This window comes from Lynx canadensis, chromosome A2 (assembly GCF_007474595.2).
Source record: "Lynx canadensis isolate LIC74 chromosome A2, mLynCan4.pri.v2, whole genome shotgun sequence".
NCBI lineage: Eukaryota > Metazoa > Chordata > Mammalia > Carnivora > Felidae > Lynx > Lynx canadensis.
In genome coordinates, this window is record NC_044304.2 from 78,923,003 (window position 1) to 78,943,489 (window position 20,487).

At 40.3% G+C, this 20,487-nt stretch overlaps 2 protein-coding genes across 5 annotated transcripts in view; one reads left to right on the forward strand and one right to left on the reverse strand.

The window, feature by feature from the left end:
* The window catches only part of SRPK2 (SRSF protein kinase 2), a 252,973-nt gene extending 246,936 nt beyond the window's left edge, over positions 1–6,037 (forward strand). The window contains 1 exon segment of the mRNA XM_030307792.1: positions 1,605–6,037. Within this exon segment, the coding sequence (XP_030163652.1) occupies positions 1,605–1,789 (185 nt within the window). The 3' untranslated portion in view covers positions 1,790–6,037.
* KMT2E (lysine methyltransferase 2E (inactive)) overlaps positions 5,743–20,487 on the reverse strand; it is a 100,486-nt gene continuing 85,741 nt past the window's right edge. For all 4 annotated transcript variants that reach the window (XM_030307789.1, XM_030307790.1, XM_030307788.1 and 1 more), the window contains 12 exons: positions 17,905–18,069; positions 17,292–17,600; positions 13,883–14,137; positions 13,579–13,723; positions 12,645–12,895; positions 12,224–12,280; positions 11,518–12,081; positions 10,247–10,533; positions 9,292–9,380; positions 9,063–9,188; positions 8,783–8,880; positions 5,743–8,018 (listed from right to left, as the gene is read on the reverse strand). In XM_030307789.1, coding sequence (XP_030163649.1) covers positions 6,507–8,018; positions 8,783–8,880; positions 9,063–9,188; positions 9,292–9,380; positions 10,247–10,533; positions 11,518–12,081; positions 12,224–12,280; positions 12,645–12,895; positions 13,579–13,723; positions 13,883–14,137; positions 17,292–17,600; positions 17,905–18,069 — 3,858 coding nt within the window. In that variant the 3' untranslated portion in view covers positions 5,743–6,506. The remainder of the gene's footprint in view (positions 8,019–8,782; positions 8,881–9,062; positions 9,189–9,291; positions 9,381–10,246; positions 10,534–11,517; positions 12,082–12,223; positions 12,281–12,644; positions 12,896–13,578; positions 13,724–13,882; positions 14,138–17,291; positions 17,601–17,904; positions 18,070–20,487) is intronic.

Here is a 20,487-nt window from a genome sequence, read left to right on the forward strand (position 1 = left end):
TTTACTTTGCAAAACATCCCTCCAACAAGAAACATTCTGTAAAGTTCTGTTTATCCCAGATCTGGTGCGCGTGACGATTGCAACTCCGTAGACATACCGGTTCACAGGAATGTAATTAAGAGAGAGTGGAGGCCGAGAGAAAAAAATCCTAGTGGGTGGGATTACAGGTCATTCCTCCTTCTGTTTTTGTACTTTTCTGTAACGTTCTTTTATTTTCTTTGTGATTAAAGAAAGAAGGGAATGGTCTAAATTGAGATGCGTAAATGCGTGAAACAGACCAGGCCTCCTGAGAAGACCTAGTAAGGAAGCATCTCTTAATACACACCGTGAGACGCCTGGCTTGGTGGGTGGACAGAGCAAGTGGAAGAGGAGAGCACACCTGGCCCTCGCGAGGGGCTACATGTGGGGTGCCTGCCTCAGCAGGACCGGCCAGCGCTCTGAGCCCAGAGCTGTGTCTGTGCAGGGGGATCGGGGAGCGGGCCCCGGGCAGCCCTTCCTTGTCTCTGCGACCCGCAGGGGAGGCCTCTCTGCCTACAGGGGAGGCGCGTCCTGTCAACATTTCTAACGGGAAGAGAAAAGGAATTAATTAAGGGAAGGTATCCTGACCTTTTGGCAGTTTGATTTAAATCAGCTTTTTTTCCTATTATGAAAAAGGCTGTCCTAGTTTTCAGACCATTTACTAGATCGTTGGTTGTTCTGTTGTGTTGGTCGGGGCTCCTCGTAACCTATGGTTTCTGTGGTGCAACTAGCACATGTTCAAGATTTGATGTCCTGATCTCTTAGATTTTACAGCCAGCGTGTGGAATTGAGTGGTGTTTGGTTCACCTTGGCCTCTAGAGCTGTGTTGTCTGGTACAGGAGCCAGTGGCTAATTGTGGCTGTTTAAACAAATTAAAACTTCAGTTCCTCAGTCGCACTGGTAACATTTCCAGGGCTCAGTAGTCACATCTAGCTAGCAGCTGCCATATTGGATTAGTGAGCTAAAGTACACCTGTGCCATCCAAGAAACTTCTCTTCAACAGCACATTTCTAGACGGAAGGACTCCCTTTTTCTTTGCATGGTCACATGCAGAAATAATGGTCCAAGGAGTTTATGTAGTGTTTCTTAAAGCTTTTTCTAAGCAAATTTACAAATTGCAGAAGATCCCACATTGGAAGGAGAGTGCCTTTGTCAGTCTTTGCAAATTAAAACATTCCGGGTGTGGTGCCCTGCTGGCTCAGCCGGTGGAGTCTGTGACTCTTGATATCAGGGTCCTGAGTTCGATCCCCACGTTGGGTTATAGAGCTTACTCAATAATAATAAACTTAAAAAAAAAAAAAAACCATCCTGGGGGACTCAGCACCTCTACTTACTTAAAAAAAAACCTGGAACTGATTAGAACGAACTGTTCCCCTTTCAGTGAACCCCTTGTTTGCATTTGTCAAGCTTACGCAAAATAACACGGCCACAAAGACCTTTCATGGTCACTGCTTGGGGGGAAGCCGGCCTTTGGTGTTGCCTAGTGTTGGGCAGGTAGGTGTCTGCTTCACTGAAAACCTGGCCGGACCACCAATGGGAAATGCGCGTGTGGAGCTTCCTTGACAATGCCTGTTTCTTCCCCGTAGGAGAACTGCGGCATATCACCAAGCTGAAGCCCTGGAGCCTCTTTGATGTCCTTGTGGAAAAGTATGGCTGGCCCCACGAAGATGCTGCACAGTTTACAGATTTCCTGATCCCAATGTTAGAAATGGTTCCAGAAAAACGAGCCTCGGCTGGCGAATGCCTTCGGCATCCTTGGTTGAATTCTTAGCAGATCCTACCAGTAGAGCATTCTGAGCTAGCAAATGTTTTCCAGTACATTGGACCTAAACGGTGACTCTCATTCTCTAACGGGATTACAAGCGAGCTGGCTTCATCCTCAGACCTTTATTTTGCTTTGAGGTACTGTTGTTTGACATTCTGCTTTTTGTGCACTGTGATCCTGGGGAAAGGTAGTCTTTGTCTTCAGCTTAGTAGTTTACTGACCCACTTTCTTCTGGAAACAATAACATGTCTCTAAGCATTGTTTCTCGTGTGACATTCAAATGTCAGTCTTTTTTTTTGAGCGAAAAATACTTTCCCCCTTGTGTTTTGGCAGGTTTTGTAACTATTTATGAAGAAATATTTTAGCTGAGTACTATATAATTTACAATCTTAAGAAATTATCAAGTTGGAACCAAGAAATAGCAAGGAAATGTACAATTTTATCTTCTGGCAAAGGGACATCATTCCTGTATTATAGTGTATGTAAATGCACCCTGTAAATGTTAATTTCCATTAAATATGGGATGGGGACTCAAATTTCAGAAAAGCTACCAAGTCTTGAGTGCTTTGTAGCCTGAGTTGCATGTAGCGGACTTGAACTGCTCCCAGGAGCTATGCAGACTTTTCATTCCATAACAGCCCTTTTACATTGGATTTTAAACAAAGTGGCTCTGAGTTATGTCATTCCCTATATGGCACTTTAAAGCAAGAAAAGACATGCTTTCATTCGAAAATACGTACTATAGTTTTAGCACTCTCATTCATATTTTTGCGTATTTTTAAAAGTACTTTTAAGGAAAAAGAGCAATTTCCCTTTAAAAATGTGATGGCCCGGTACCATGTGGTGTTGCCTCCTCCAAACACTGTAAGTTAAACTCTACGTAGATTAAATCGGACAACAAAAACCATGTGCAGTGTGTGGAATTTGAAATATATATATATATATATATATATACACACACACACACACATACACACGTATGTATATACATACGTATACACACACACACACATATACGTATGTATATATATATAGTTTTTCTTTTTTGGAAAAGCTTACTTGTGTTTCTCCAAAACCAAGGTGTGGTATGTACAGTTAGCGGTGCAGTGGGCACGACCCTAACATCTCAGAGGTAACAGGGATCATGTTCATTCCATAGGCAGTTATATGCGTGGCTATAACAATTTTCTGAGCTTTTTCATTGTCTTCCCATGTATTGAAGTTGAGAAAATGATTTTCCCTTTGCAGGTTGCACACAATTTTGTTTATGCATTTCCTTAAAGTTTTAGAATCCAGGACACAAACCATAGTAGGCAATACGATTTTAGAATGTAATCTACAGAGGTGTATTTAGCCTCTTTTAGAAGTCAGTGGGTTGAATGTCAGGTTTTTTAAAAATTTTACATTCATTAAGGTGCCTCGTTTTTCTTGACTTTGTCCATTAACATTTATCCATATGCCTTTGCAATAACTAGATTGTGAAAAGATAACAAGTGTTGTAATAATAATCCATTGTTTGAGGTGCTTGCGGTTGTCTTAAAAATTAAAGTGTTTTGGTTTTTTTTTTTCCAGACATTGCCTTGGTCATTGGCCTATATTTGAAGTGATAGAATCAACAAACATGTGCTCTCCTTTTAGTGCAGTGTGACCCAAACTAAAGGAAGTATCAACATTCCTATTGCAGGAAATGTAGTCGCACAACATGCATTAAGGCTTACTTAGTACACGGAAATCGTTCATTGTGTTGTAAGAGTAGAATATGGCTTTCGAAGAGCTGCTGTAGTACAGATTCACTGCCTAGAATTTCAGTGATTCCTCTTCGTGTTCCATGAAATCCATACTAATGACATAGTGTTTGAGCATTGCAGATTTTCTTCTCTCTTTTTACTAGTTTTCACTGTGAGGGAACAAGACACAGTCCTTTAGGAGTTAGCATGGTAATCACATACCGCTGTGAGGTGCAACAGAACCACTTACGAAACGTGCATGCTGAGGTTTTCCGAGGAGGCTGTAGGTTACCACGTAGGTTCTACGACGGATGGTTGCTGCAGACACAGTTTCCGTAGGATCCGTTCTTACAAGAACCACAAAGTATATGTCTTCATCTTCCCCTAACTGAAGAATTTGTATCAGGGTTATAGCACACTTGAATGAAATGTGTCTAATGCAATTGCAGCTCATGTTAGAAAATAAACTAGATTGTTATGAATTTTGTAAAGACCTGTCCCTAATAAGAGCCTAACTGGTGTACAATGTTAAAAAAAAAAAAATGTTCTAGAAGGAATATATGTTTGTATTAGGTATAGTATGTTTTTTTTGGCGGGAACCTGGTGGCTTGAGTTTAAAGAATACATACAAGCCGAGCGAGAAGCGCTGGTTATACGGAACACTGCAGCCGGCTGGGACGTTCTAGTGAACGTCCTGCTTTTTCCCTCTGGTCCACATCAGGCCTTCATGGAGAAGGACAAGCAGTGGACCACATACATGATGATAGCAAATGAGAGGCTGTCTGGCTGGAAATTAGAACTGCCCAAAGGCTTAAAAAAAAAAAAACAACAGATACAGGAGCTTCAGAAAAGCCTAGACTTTTTAGGTGAAAAGCAATTTACTGACTGACTTCTTCCTGTGCCTGGATCATACGTAACAGTTAACAGGAGAAACCACTGTCCTTGGGCAGATAACTTCAGTTTGTATCCACAGCTGGGATTATTCCTTAAATTCTGCTTTTAAATTGTCCATTTTTTTTTTTTTATGACTTCAATGAAATTTTGGTAGAGGACAGCATTTGGGAGTCCGTGTGTCCTTCATCGAGGAGTCAAGGAATTATGCAAGATCCTGCAGTTCATAGAAAAGTTTCTCTATACATGATTTGTGTAGTAGGCCAATTTATAACTGAGGAATCCTAAATCCTTAGGAGGACAGTCCTTTAAAGAGTTTGAATAATGCTGTTCGCTATGCTAATAGTTAACCTTTGTTCTTGGAAACCGTTGGGCTGGGTGATGTAGAGCCATGTTTTTGTTGGACAAGTGTTTTTTTAGTGAATACGGGAAGTACAATTTTGTTTGCTAAACTCAAGGAGGGCAAAGTTGACCTAAGTTCTTTTAAAACTTGAAGCTGATTAGAATTGAGCCCTAAACATGGCTGTGTGCCCTTATTAGCTGATTTTCAAAAAGAAATGGGAGTTAAAAGTGTGCAATGTGACTTTCATTACTGCCAGATATTATCCAGTCATTTTTAGTCTGTTCACTTGTTTCTCCAGCACACGGAATTTTTGTGCTGTGCCAAATTAGGCCAACTAGGGAAAACTGGAAAAATGCGTTCGTGTCATTACTAACTAATGCTCCTCAGAGGCAGAAAACAATTTATTTTTCCAAAATAACTAGCATTTCCTATTTCAGCAAAATGTTCATTAGGCTGTTTTCATTTCACTTGAGAAGTCTAAGGGTAACGCCTTCTTCCTTTTCCTTTTGTACACCCAAAACAAACTTTTAAAAACTCGTATTTTTTTTTCCCCTGAATACTATAGAGCTAGATAATAAATGTTAATTTAAGGTTTAGAGATAATTTTGATTAATCAGGACATTGCAGTCACGCATGTTCTAAAGTGTACAAGTTAGATATTTGTGTTTTTTAGGTCAACTACTCCATATTTTACAGGCTCTAACTGTATCACGTGTGATGCTTTAATGATACGGGCTCACATTGTACGATGTCAGATAGAAGTAAATGTGCACAGCATCTCCACAGCAGAGTAGATTCCTGTGAGTTGGCTCCTGCAACAGTGACAAGTAGGGACATCATAGGAACAACCCCTTACTGCTTCCTGATGACTGCTGAGGTGGTGGTCGCTAAAGAAAATGGAAGGCTCCTTACAAACTACATCTGAAAAACTGTAACTTTTTGTAAAAGACCCTTGTTTGAACAGACTCCAATCTCAGAAGCTGTACAGGACAATCTGGTAAAACTGACATAATTGTGATTTATTAACATGAATTAAAATGCCCAACCAGTGCTTCAATGTGACAGTATATTTAAAATAAAAAAGAAATTAAAGGCCATATACTGTACTACTCTCACAAAGATCACACAGTTTTGCAAAGACCTGTCATATGTACAATGCTATATATCCAATGAGAAAAGCTGTAAGCAGTTATATACGCAAAGGAAATGCAGTATTTACAGTGTGTCGGGAGACGTTAAAAATCATCTATACATTAAATTACATTTTGCTCGCAAATAACCGATAAAACAAAATGAGCCATGTCCACACCAAACTATAAAAATCTGTATTGCATTTTTTTTTTTTATACCTAAGATGCACTCACAGAACTGCTGACAGGAAGAAAAATGAAAATCCTCATAGTGCCATTTCTTAGCTGTGTACTTAAATGCATATGTATGAAATAATATAGTAAACATTCACTAAATGAATTTAACTGCAACAATAAAATTGAAAGATCATGTAGCATCAAATCTACTGCCAGAAAAACAGCTGGAATGTTCACTTACAAAATAAAGATACCTAATACTGGCTTAACAGCACATCTTTTAAGGAATTTTAAAAAGCAAAAATGGGAAAAATACAATGAAAGAGCACTGGTGTGTTTTTTTTTTTTTTTATACAAAGTTTCATGTACAAGCTTTAAAAAGTACCTTAACAGGTACATATGAAATATACAGTTTATCTTACAGAACATTTTAAAAAATGTTTTTGGGGTCCGTTTTAATGCCACCCTGAACCGTGGTAATTGTTCTGAAATGTCGGTGGCACCTGCGCTCTGTGAATTGGGATTTGTCCAGGCACTGGAGATGCCTGCTGGGGTCCTTGAACCCCGTGTGGCAGGGCCACAGAGCCAGGATGAGGACAGAACCCTGAAGCAGTAGGCGTTGGAATACTGTTTGGTCCTTGGGGCTGGAGATGAGGACCTGCGACTGGTAACGGACAATGCGGCCCTGTTCCAGAAGGCTGGTGTTGGGGTCCAGGCCCCAGAGTGGTGTGGTGTGTGGCTTGGGAGGGATACGGTGGTACGGCCGGATGAGCACTTGAAGGAAACAGTGGAGGTCCTTGATGAGGCGGGTGGTGTAAGGCCTGAGCGGACGTGGTGTGGTGCCCAGAAGCCAAAACACTGGAAGGTGGCGGTGGCGGTGGCGGAGGCGGCGCTGAGTTGACAACATGCTGGTGTTGTGCTGGCAGACCTTGGAGTCCCGTGGAAGGATGGGGCGGTGGGTGGTGATGAGGGGCGGGACCGGGAGGCGGAGGGGGGGGTGGCAAATGGTGGCCCGCGGTTTGCGAATGAATGTGCGACCCGGGGGTGACGGCGTGAACGGGCCCCACCACGTGAGCCACTGAGTGTTGCTGATGGGAGCTCGGCTGCTGGACGAGGTGCGGTCCTGGGGCAGGGGGTGGGGGGGGCGGTGGGGGGACCACGGTGGCAGCAGTCTGATGGTGGATCGGGGGGTTCTGAGAAGGCAAGAAATGCCCTGGAGTAACATGGTGTCCTGGGACGGTTTGCTGGCTCGCGGTGCCAGGAAGTGCTTGATTTGGTCCCGACGCAAACACAGTCTGTTGGGAAAGCCCACCTTTAAGCTGATTATAATTCTGAAAGTTTGCAGAGGGCTGCTGGTTTTGATAGTAAGACGAGGAAGAAGGGGGCGGAGGGGGTGGAGGGGGTGGAGCCGCGCTGTTCAGACTCGGTTGGTTGAACTGGGTGTAGGTGGCCGAAGACTGTCCCGAGGGGGTCTGTGTAAATAACGCTCCGGAGGTCGCCTGCTGAGTGCTGGCTTGCAGGGTCTGTGCCGCGGGGTAGAAATTTCTCTGAGGCTCTCGCTGAGGGGTTCCCACCTGAGGTGACTGTGCGTGATGAGGCCTGTAGGGAGACCCTAACTGCTGGGCGGGGGGCTTTGGTGAGAGATAACCGTGCTGTACCGGCGGGTGAGGTGTCGATGATTTGGGAGGATTTTCTACGTGAGGGGACGGAGGACAGTGCAACTTCACTGGCGCAGAAGGCAGCTTTTGTGGAAGTTGCTCGGATGAGCTTCGAACGAGTGGCTGAGGAGGAGGATTCTTCGAAAGCGCTTGGGTGTTATTTAATAGATGTTTCTGTTGGAGCTCTGTTTTCAGGTGAACACCGTTCTCAGCTTCTGACACAGTAACTGTGGCCTCCCAATGGGACTCTGCTTTTGTGAGTATTTTCCCATGTGCTTGGACAGGAAGTACAGGTCCCGGTGAACCAGGCTATGAAAAGGAAACAAATCATGTAAGAAACGTTTTATGTACATTGAGGTTTGTTATCAGTGGTATTTAATGTTATTTACATGTTCATTTATAAATGAAGATCGAGTCGAGAAGTCCATCACAGAGGCTTGGGATATTGAAAAGCCAGCTTTTTCAGAGGCTACAACAAGTTCTGATAACTAAGGTTAACCTGAATTCCCTGGATTAATTTTTATTAAGACCAGGTTAAGGAAATAATGGTCCTTATATTTAATTTGCCTTTTTTTCTTAAGCGATGAAACCTGCTTTTGAGGCTTATTTTGAAAGATTTCTGATAACCTTCAATTCCATAAACTGAAATTCCTACACCCTAATGATAAACCCAAACTGTTTTAAATATGTATGATGTCACGTATGAGGAAAAAGAAAATCAATCTCCTATCCCTCATCTTTAGTTTCCAAAGATACTGCCACGTCAGACCACCCCCCATGTCATGATTCAGGGTGGTAATAGCATTTCTTTTCAATGAGTGTCACCTGACCTTTTGTTTTTTGGGCATTCACTAAGTGGTCAGATATTCTACGAAAAGACTGAATTTCCTGGGGTATGGAGGTGGAATTCTAGGAGAAAGTGTAAATTACTGAAGCACAGTGAGCACATTAGACCATTTGGTCAAAAAGTATCCAAAAGTCACAACCGGATACTTGATACAGCAGAAAAATCTCCGTATGCATATTACCATCCACTTTTCTGAACAGCCTTGTTCAAAGGTCAATTTTATTACCTTGCTCATTTTTGAAGGGCTTTTACAAGTATTTTGAGAAGTGTCTGGGGATGGACATTCATTTGTAGTCACGGATTCTGGATTTTCAGGGTCAGGATCTGTAAAGCAGAAGAAACCTATATAGTAAACGTAAGATTGTGCGACAGTATTGTCTTACAACTAACACTTTGTACAAAGCAATGTCAATTCTACTCAAACCAACTTTTTATAAAGGCGCTCTCCCTTCTGATTTAAAAAAGTTCTTAAAACAATAATCATGATGGGTCCTCTGCTTACTGACCTTCCATAAGTTCACTGAAAGGAGGGACTGGGCCCTGGGGCTGCAACTGGGGAATGTGATTTGAATGAGATGGAGGTGAAGACGGAACATGACCCGGTGAGCATGGGACACATGGCGACTCTGCCCCTGGAGGTGAAGCAGACCCAAAGACAACATTAGAACCGCAAAGAACGAGGGTACATCGTGGTCAGCTGGCTCCACTTTTGGGCAGAGGCACAGGCTCACTTACCACTATCTCTGTCTTTTCGGTGATCGCTGAGGAGTAGCGCTCGCTGGTAACTCCTTTCTCTCACCTGCTCCACTGAGGTTGAAGCGGTCCTTGAACATAAAATCATACCGTCAATTCAAGGAAGGTACTGCCAGCTAGATTATTCTTTGTCCTGGATGGTCAACATGTCCTCTCAGACCAAGGCTTTTGCTCTGCTGGGAGAATACTTAGGTGTAAAGCTTTGAAAACAGCCTGTCTTTTCTTTATCCTCATATATTTAAAGAGCTCAGTCAGACTCCATTCCTTTGTCTTAAGGCAACTCCTTGGTGGAAGGGAGCAGGGGGTTGAAGGGTGACATATCAGCATCCAGAATGTCACTGCAGGGACCCATACCCTTTATAAATTACCCTGTGTCTGACAGCAGGAAGCTCTCGGGGGTAAGGGGTCCGAGGAACAACGTGAATGAGCCCTTCTGCCCTTTGCCAAGACCCACCTATATCTGGCCTCTATTCCTACTGAAGAAGTACTAAAGTTGGTACTTCTTTTCTGCAACTGGTAACAAGGGCGTATAAGGAAACTGCAGGATGTTGACTGTGATACAAGTTCTTTGGAGATGAGTATTTGTATGAAAAACGTGAAAATTATCAAAGAGGAAGCACAGTGGACCCTTAAACAGGCAGATGCATAGCTGGTTTAAAACTCTATCAGCAAAGAGGATCTCTCTGAAGTAGGACCACAGACGTCTATCTCCTCAGCGCTGGGGGAACGACGACAGACAGGAAGAGAGTTCCTTAACAAAAGCATGTGCTTTTCAGAACAGCAGACTTCAGGTCTTTACAAACACGGCTGCGTTCAAAACCAGCTATGTAAGGGGTCCTGACTGGAGGATAAAGAACACCGACTACTTTAATTATATATGCATGCATACTACCCAGAGTTCTAAAGTTACCAGTTAGGTTTTTTGAAACAGGCTTACCACTGAACTTCTGGTTCATTCTTCTCGCTGGCGGAAGCTTCCTTAACGGGACAGTTATTGCTGGTGTCTTCTGAAGCAGCGCTGTAAACCGTAGGCGGCGCCGGTAACGGCAGGCCCGTGGTGCTCTCTGTCTGCTCCCCGCTCTCAGTCCTGCCGCCACAGCTGTCACCGCTGCTGCTCGAGTTGCCACTTGCATGAGGAGACACACTAACCAGGGGAAAGTGGTCTGCCTTGGAGCCGCTTTTCCTAGCTTCACGCTGTCTTTTACGGTATTCTAGCAGGGAGACCTGAAGCAAGAAAAGGAAAAGCAAATCTTTTTTTCTTGTTTTATATGTCAGAGTCAATCTATTCTTTTTTTCTAAAGAGAATTACTGTATTTACATTAGGAAAATTATGTAAAATAATTTTTGAACAAATAATAATAATTAACAATTACCAATGGCTATTATATTGCCAGGCATTGTATTTAGATGATTTACATACATTATCTCATTTAATCCTCACAACAACCCTATGAAATAGGTATATTATCATCCCCATTTTACAGATGAGGAAATTGAGTAACTCACTCACTCAAGGTCACACAGCTGGTGAGTGTTGGAGCCGGGATTCGAACCTAGGTCTTACTTGAAAGCCCGTGCTCTTTCCACTATACTACATTGCTTCCCACAAAGTTGCCAACTGGACTCTGTTATAAAAATTAAAAGCACACATCACTAAAATTCTTTTGACTTGCAAAGCAATAAGCCTATTAACAAAGAAAATACGTGTTGTAGTCCATCCCATTCCTCTGAGATAAGGCATTCTTAACAGTCTCAGTATGTCTGCCAACCAAATGGTGGTAAATCAGGGAACTTCAAGTAGTATCTATAGAATACTTTCCAAATATTCATATCCGTGGTCTAAACACTATTGATATTATGGATTAGGAAAGAAGCAGGGCTGCCTGCTAACATGTAAAATAAGGATAATAGCACAAATATTATTCAACTCTGCTTCTCTGGCTGGGAAGTGGTTATTCTTTCAGTGAAATAAATCATCTAGAGGTTTCAGTCTCTGAAACCATGCTTAAAGAATGTCCCACAGCTCACTAGAATGTTTTACTTGTCTGTAAACATTTTCTAATTGAGCATTTAGAAAAGGTTTAAAATGTACACATCAAAAATTTGACTTGAATAACTAAGTATGAATGCCTCCCATAACTATAATAACCCTCAGAAGTAGTATGAAAAAGACACTATTAAAAGGACTAAAATCGTTAAATTTGTAACCTTTTTCTTTTGTGGTGGATTCTGGGGTGTGCAACTTCCGTCGATCAAATTGTCATTAACAGTCCGTCCGAAACCAGAAACAAGCCCATCTTCTGAAGTACAAAACACAGGTGTTTCCATAAATATGCCTCTAGTATCATCCTGCATCAGGCACTTTGACTCACTTATTCGGAAGCCTCCTCCAACCTCCAACTGATGTGAGGGTGTCAGGTCCCTCAAGTTAGAGTTTACAGAGAAGTTAACTCCTGTTCTGTCAGGACTCTTTACCCAGGAAGAATACATTGTGCCCCGTCCAGAGTGAGTAGATTCCAGTTGGCTGGTAGGATCAGTCCTGTCATGTGTAGGTGGTTCCATGGTTTTAAGTAAGGCAGTCTGCTCGATTGAATCGAGTCCCAGTTGAAGGTCTGACACAGAATCCTTTTCTCCAGGGCACTGCCTATTGACCTCAGTCCTACTCCTGGGGCTGGTATAACCGATAGTCTTTATTTCTTGCAGACCCAGGTCAGTTAAATTAGAATTTCTAAAAGGCCCCAGTGTTAACATGGTCGAAGATCTGTCATATCCCTGTTTACAGAATTAAAACAAAAAAAATTACACAAATAAGCACACCTTGAGACTACTTATTTTAAAATCTCCTCATAATTTAAACAAAATAATAATAGGCAAAGGTCACTAATGTCAATAACCTTATTGAATAACTCCTTACCTCTTGATTATAAGTGCGTCTCTTAATTTCTGGAGAACTTTCTGGGGAAGAAATATTCTATATAAAAGAAAAAATTGAAAGTTAAAATATAAAAATTAAATCCATGATATTTATAGAAATGACAACAAACTATTACACGGACTTTGGTTTTAAACTTTCTTTTGTTTTATTTCCATTCCCCACATAAGATACCTGCCTCAATTTGATATACACAGCCATTCAGTCTGATGCCGAGTATCAAAATAAGATGAACATTATGCTCATTTTAATAAAAATGTAAAAGTTTAAATTCACATAAGTGAATGTTCCATATCTGATTATTTGGTTTGTTAAAAACTTTTTTTCTACTCTCAGTACACTGGGGGTTGCTATTAAATACCAATCCCACAAGGTTCCCCCCCCCCCCATTTAAATTTCTCACCTCAAAGTGCATGGTATTTCCTGGTGTGCCAGGAGTTACTGGGGTAACTGGCGAATATATGGGCTTATAACCATTTCTACAAGCTTCATCATCTGATTTTATCCGTGGAGGAGTGGCAAATGATGGGTCCGTGGGAGTAATATCTGTGTGGGTTGGTGTAGCATATGGTGAGGGAGTAGGTGTGGAGGTTTCTGAGTAAGCAGAATCTAGCAACTGATAAAGTCTTCGTTTTTTTAGTGGTGTAGTTAAATCTGTTGATGCAATAATAATTCACAGACATTATATTGCTGGTATGTGCTACAATCTGTAATATATTCTGGGAAAGATCAAAACATCAACAATAGTAATTATGATGACTTTCACCCCCAAACTCAATTTCAGGGTTTTTAAAGATACTACTAACATGAAGCAATCTCTCCCCACCCCTCCCTGCGTTAATTTTACTATTACAACATGCATTATCTTGCCAAATGACTTACAGGCCTAGGAGTTTCTAAGAAGTCTTACAAGTACAGATGTTAACTTAATCGATTTATTCTAAGAGTTCTATTGAATCTGAGAAGCAGCCCGTAACTTCACCCCTAAACCCCAACATACATAGTACTAAATGAAGGTTTTCATGTTTATCTTCATCTAAAAGGTTAGAGGACAGAAAAAAGTTAACAATATGCTTCTTGGGGCCCCTGGGTGGCTCAGTCAGTTAAGCGTCTGACTCTTTTGATTTTGGCCCAGGTCATGGTCTCAGGGTTGTAACATGGAGCCTGCTTGGGATTTCCCCCCCCCCTCCCCCCCTGCCTGCACATGCTTATTCGCTCTCTCTCGAAAAAAATGCTGCTTTTATAAAGTACATAATAACTAGAATATGTTTGCTGTAAAAACCATTTACATCCTGCCACATTCTTCACACTAAAACAGTACTGAAAAGAAATTCTACCTGGAAGAGAACAGCTATCATTTAATAGCAGTGGACTTTTACTTTCACCATTGACTGTAGGACTTCTGGATCTTTCTTGACAGGGTGAATTAAATCTATGTAAAATTGCTGAGTTTTCCTCTTCTAAAGCTTGTTTCAACCATCGCTGAAATACATAATAAAGGAATAGAAGTCAGTTTGTAGCTGTTTATACAGCCTGTAAATGTAAAGCTGATGGTAAAAGCATTTCACTGCCAGGAATGATATTAAGGAAGGAGACTGGCCTTGGCTCATCCTAGATTTATATAGCCAAAGAACAGTTTACCTTCTTGCATGAGCCAGAAATGTTTTCAGTAGGTTCTTTTCTTCTCCTTTTTTCTGAAAGGAATGGTGAAGTAAATCTGATATAGTGCTTAGGAGTAGAGTATACGTGGGGGCTGTAAGTGAGGCCGGGTAAAGAATTGAGCTGTGTGGCTAACACCTCAGGATCTGTAGTTATGCGCAGAGGCCTTTCTGAAAGGCTGTCAGAAGGTTTTCCAGTCTTCTCATTCTTCTCACTTAACCATTCACTGACCAAGTGCTAGAGAAAAGAGAAATCCGGATCATTCTACATGTAATTACAGTTATACAGATGCTCCTATAGAACACTCTGACCCCAAATCTGAAAACATATTATCCAAAATGAAATATTAATTTAAATCATTCATATGTCTAAAAAATCAATCCATCATTCTACATTTCCTTGGGTACCTTGTCTTACTCCTAAAATTTTTTATACAATAGTACTTTGCAGGAAGAAATCACATAATGGTACCTTCTGTAAAAGAGTCAAGTCTAAGAGATTCAGTACCATCTTATAAACACACAAAAACACTGAATTTAGATTTGCTACTGCTTCTATGACCTGTTTGTTAGAAAAATCTGATTTTATGCAGTGCTTTTCTACCCTGATTGACTATCAGAATCCCCAGGAGATGATGAGACCAGTGTATATACATTAAAAAAAAAAGGAAGGGGGCGGGGTGTTGGCATTGACAATCAGTATTTAAAATTTTACATAATCCTTTTTAAAATTCTGTTGATTTTTTTAATTGACAGTGCATGCAGTTCAGACTTTACTGGTAACATGAATATGCCTGATCCCTAAAGAAAGTATAATGATTACTCACTTTTCTTGTAGGCTAGTTTTAGTTATTTAATAAAGTTTGACTGTAATGGGCATGGAAATAAGGATTACATTTATCAGCACAAGCACATTTTGTCTGCTGTGTGGGCACTGATCTTTTCTATGTGGGTATCAAATGTATCCTTTTTATTTTTACTGGAAGTGTAATTTGTTAAAAAAAAAAGTACTAAAAGTAGTTAATACATTCTTACACATACAGATAAACACACATTAAAAGAATGATCTACCCACATCCTGTCTTCCAGAGATAATCATTATAAGCATTCTAGTATCTTTTTTTTTTCTCAGTGTCTATACAATTGGTTATGTCCAGAACAAAAACCAGAAAAGCACATGGAATCTGCACCCAGATGCCTGGATTATGCATCCTGGCTTTGCCACTTACACTGTGACCTTTCCATAGGTCAAGTTATGCAATCTTTCCACATCTCAATCCTTATCTGTCAAAGAAGGGTCAAAATAGCAACTAGCTCTACAAACAGGGTTATTGCAAGGATTAAAAGAGCTAAGTAACAAAGTTCTTCAAACAGTATCTGGCACAGAATAAGTACTATGTATTATTAAATTGAATGAGGCCTTTACATTAGGAGAAATCATGATAATTCGGTACTCAAACAGTATACTGTTTAAAAGAAGAAGGGAAGGGGCACCTGGTGGGTGGCTCAATCAGTTAAGCATCAGACTTAGGCTCAGGTCATGATTTCGTGGTTTGCAAGTTTGGGCACCACACTGGGCTCTGTGCTGACAGCTCAGAGCCTAGAGCCTGCTTCAGATTCTGTGTTTCCCTCTCTCTGCCCCTCTCCCACTCCCACTCTCTCTCCAAAATTATAAATGCTAAAAATTTTTTTTTTAAATAAGGGAATACCATCAACAAAACCTGTGGCAAGAGAGGCTTTTTTAGAGAATCAAATATGATATAAGAGTCTACATCTCAGGTCAGGAATTTAAGTAAATTGATAACACCACAATAATTTAGTCACTTAAAAATTAAAAGGCAGGAATTATGTCCTATTTGTATCTTCTCTTTTAACCATGAGTTTTTCTTTTCACTAATCCAAATTACAAAGAAAAGGTGGTTATTTTTTGTCCTTCCAAAGTGGGTAAGAATAACTTAATTGTTTGGTTTTGTTTTTTTAATTCCAGTATAATTAGCATACATTTAACTGCTCATTAATAAGGCAAGTGTTGGCTTGTTCAAGATCTGAAGGGCTGTAAGGAAGAGTACAGACTTCCAATTAGAACTGTATTTAGATCTTATCTCTAACTAACCCTCTGATTCACTGTGAAAGTACATTCCTGGGCTCATCGTGGTTGTTTACTGATATATTTCTCCTGGCTTCACACTACCTACAAACTGTGCTGAACTTGGTAAGAACAAAGACAAGATAAATTAAGTCTCAAAATATTTTGTTATAAAAGTGTGCGAGAATTACTATTCATGATCTAACCCCTCCCCAAAGAGTCTAAGGATTACCACTTTGGTATCTCTGCTCCAATCTACCATACTCTACACTGGGGGTGGGGGCTTCATATGGATGTTCTGTTATTTCTGAGCTATAAAGCTCAGGTTGATTTACCTTGGTGAATAGTTTCATAATTGCCTCATTCAATCTGACAGTTTTTCAAAGATGAACAAATTGATCTAAACCTGCCCTTCCCTTACGGCAATCAGTAATTCCTTAACATTTATTTTTTATTATTTACCTATGCTGTGAAATTTGTAAGAAATACAAAAAAAATAAAGGATAACATGTAAAACCAGTTGTTTCTGAGAAGAGTAAACTTAGTACATAGGGCATGCAAAAATAGCAATTTTGATAAATTCTTAAAATCACTACATTATGATTTACAATACAAAAAGGCCGTCTTGATATACTGAATATATAACTGTCTTTAATAATAACGCAAGCATTTTTATTAACTGATTTTTATAGTTCTGTGATTCTCATTCTTGGTTTAAAAAAATTTGTCAGGTGGGGCTGCCCAGGTGGCTTACTCAGTTATGTATCCCACTCTTGGTTTTGGCTCAGGTCATGATCTCATGGTTTTGTGAGTCTGAGCCCTGCATCAGGCTCTGCACTAACAGTGCAGAGCCTGCTTAGGATTCTCTCTCTCCAGCTCTCTCTGCCCCTCCCCCGCTCGCGCTGTCTCTCTCATAATAAATAAAAAAAAAAAAAAAATAGGGGTGCCTGGGTGGCTCAGTCAGTTAAGCGTCCGACTTCGGCTCAGGTCATGATCTCAAGGTCCGTGAGTTCGAGCCCCGCGTCTGTGCTGACAGCTCAGAGCCTGGAGCCCATTTCAGATTCTGTGTCTCCCTCTCTCTCTGCCCCTCCCCTGTTCATGCTCTGTCTCTGTCTCAAAAATAAATAAACGTTAAAAAAAAAAAATTAAAAAAAAAACACAATAAAACTTTGCTAGGTGTAAAAACTATACCTGTTACTCTGTTTCCTAATGAGGTTTTACAGAATGTATCTTAAAAACACAAATCTATTTCACATCATAAGACACTGTTTTTAAAAACAGTTCCTACATTCATTAAGAATCATACCTTCTTTGTTTTAGGGTACTTTGTAGGACATTTATTAAGTGCTGGAACTTCAGTTTCAGTAATTATTTCTGCTAGTGCAGTTTCAGTTTCTGGTTCTATTGCAAGTACAGTATTTTCAATATCATTTTGTTGTGAAGTAACTTCTAGATCAGGAGAAGACGGCTGGATATCTGAGCACATGCTGACAGTTCTGTGTCTGCGCCGCTGCTGCCCAATGTGAGTCCTGCTCCGAGAAAAGCTTTTTCTCTGTTTCGTCCTATTCACTTTGGCAGGGGCAGGCTTGCTAGCAGTTTCTTCTTTTGCTTGTTCCTAATTCAAAATACAACAGAGTGGAACTTTTGATACTGTGTTTATGTAAGTGAGAAGCTGAAATCTAAAAGCATTAATTCATTTCAGGAGCTAATGCCCTTAAATGTTTTTCTGAATTCTGATATATACTAAATTACATTTTTCTTATTGAAAAACAAATAGGATCTTGTATCTCAAGTCTAAAATCTCCTAGCATTTGAAAAATGCCACTGAGCAGCATTAGACAGAATTCCTTACAGATGCAACTAAACCAGGTGTGACAGTCTCACTGGAAAGTGCTTAAGGGGTGAAAACAAAACTAAACCTGAGTAGCTTCGGCGTCACTGACAGCCTGCGTGTCTTTACACTCTGTTTTAACTTCGGTTTTGGCTGTGCTGATTCTTTCCAAAGCTTGTTCTCTTCTTTTCTCTCTTTTTTCAAGTCTGGCAAAAGCTTGCAGAATTGCTTCCATTTTCCTTTCTTCTCTTGTCTACAAAATTTAAATTTCAAGTGGCATAATAAATGTCATTGCTCTGAAGTACAATTCAGAATTGCAAATGTTCATGGCAAATGTAAAAAATAAATTCTGGGATGTTAGCAAAACCTCCTATTGATGGTACTTGGGGAGTGAGGGTGAACATATACACTGGAGAGCCTCAGAGTCCAAAACCTCTCCAGAAACCCTGTCATTACAAATATATTTCATGAAAGGAATGAATACTTGTTGGATCACTGTTCACGATACAGATAAAGCAAAACAACAACAACAACAAAAGCATCAAAAACTACCTTGCTCTACCAAACTGAAAATCTCTTTCTTCATAGAAGTTAGCCATTTTTTCAAATAAGATTCGAAAAGTTCCTACGTTAACAAATGTTGAAAAGATTACATTCATAGGAACTTAGGGAGCGAATATATTATTGACATTGTGGTACCAGGATATTACAGGCTGAAGTGCTGCGTTCAAATTATGATTCTACCCGTCATTTGCTATCTTTGTGACCCTAGGCAACTTCACAACCTAGTTAACCTTTTTGAGCTTTTTACAAAATGTAATAATAATTACACTTCACTGAGTTCAAATAGAAGGTATCTGTGCAGCTTGCCAACAGCACTTGGAAAATGGTGGGCATCCCCTAGGTGTCGATTATTATTTGTACTTTAGCTTTCTTGCCCTCAATTACAATTCTTCTAAGGCATCCTTCTTCCTCTGACCTGTCTTCTGCTGACAGTTCAAGGCAGGGACTGGAACAAGAGTTCCTCTGATCTTCAGTTCTCTTTGGAGAGAAAATATTAAAAGCAAGACCCAGAGCCTTGGCCTGTGGGCCTGGCAAATGCTTGTTTTCAACCAGAAACAGGAAGAAGCACTTTCATCACCTGTCCAGTTCTCCAAATGAAAAGAACCAAGTCCTGAGTCTCAGATCCGTTTGGCTTTCCTCTTGTGTCAGTGACATGGGGGAGAAGGGTTCGAAACTCAAGGTCGGGATGCATGCATAGTCTTCTCCAACTTGGAGCTTTAGTTCCAGTAATTACTAGCACAGTTTCAAGCATTAAGACACCTATACTCTGGAAACTTTGGCTTACTACTCTTGCCTGTATTTTTTCTTTTTTCATTTTTTACACTCAATAAGGGGACAAAAATCATCTGTCAACAGAACTCCTCTGACAATAGTGACTTTCTAATTAATCAGTTTTCAAAACAAGTTATCCTCAGTCTCTTTATATTACAGGTAAGAAAACTGAGGTCCACGGAGGTAAGATTGCTTGTTACATGTCTGCATCTTCCTTCTCTTGTTCTGGGGTGGGTAACTGGCACTAAAAAACGGCAGAGGTGAAAGTAGTCTTTTCACTGGAACTGGAAGTTTTAAAGCTGAATTCTTTCCTTAGTTAATTTCTATCTCTGGTCTTTTAATCACTTTACTCAACCTCCTTGCATCTTATGGCTCTCTATTAAAACCCTGTCTCTATATTAGGGCTTTTCTAAAATCCTAAATTTAGAAATCTGGAGTAATTAGAAAATAATTTGGGGGGCACCTGGGTGGCTCAGTCCAGCTTCAGTTCAGGTCATTATCTCGTGGTTCGTGGGTTCATGCCCCACATCAGGCTCGCTGCTGTCAGCACAGAGCCTTCTTCTGATCCTCCTCTGTCCTCCTCTCTCTCTGCCCCTCCACCGCTCATGTTCTCTTTCTCTCAAAAATAAATAAAAAATGATAATTTTCATAACTGCTTCACCTGTTGAACAGGGGAGCGGGTGTGGAGAGAGGAGAAGGGGCTAATTACTGTGGTTATTTTATCTCTTCAAAAAATTTTAAACTAGATCTGAGAAAAGTACATTTTTCCAGAAGAAACAAACTTGGCAAGAATGATTTTATGTGTAAAAAACTTACCAGTATTTAAGGTAAATATGAATTTATGACAAAATAAGTTTGACATAGTCCAGTATTCACTGGTTTTAGATGGTCAGAATGAGAGTCAGAGATTGATACAAGGACCAAACTCATTCATTTAAAAATTTTTCTAAAGGAAAATCCTTTAGAGATGACTCCATCTTTTTGAGCTAGTCAAGATCTTAGGGGAAAAAAAAGTCTAGTCCTGTGCTGAAGAAACCAAAGCCCATGTGTATTAAGTGACTCACTCAAAGGCAGAGCCGTAATTCTTATCCAAGGTTCCTGGTTCCTAATTTACTCTCTCCATTTAACCACCAGTAACACTACATAAGCAAAATAAAGCATAACTCCTCTCACATTTACTACAACTGTCAGCCAAAGCACTAAAGAGATATCCTAATACCTTTAACCCAACTTCATCTTAAAAACACACAAATGTTGGAAATGTAAGCATGCCTTTGATTTTCTACATGAAAAAAATCATTAGCACACTGATCTAATTTTATTTTAAATTCCTGAA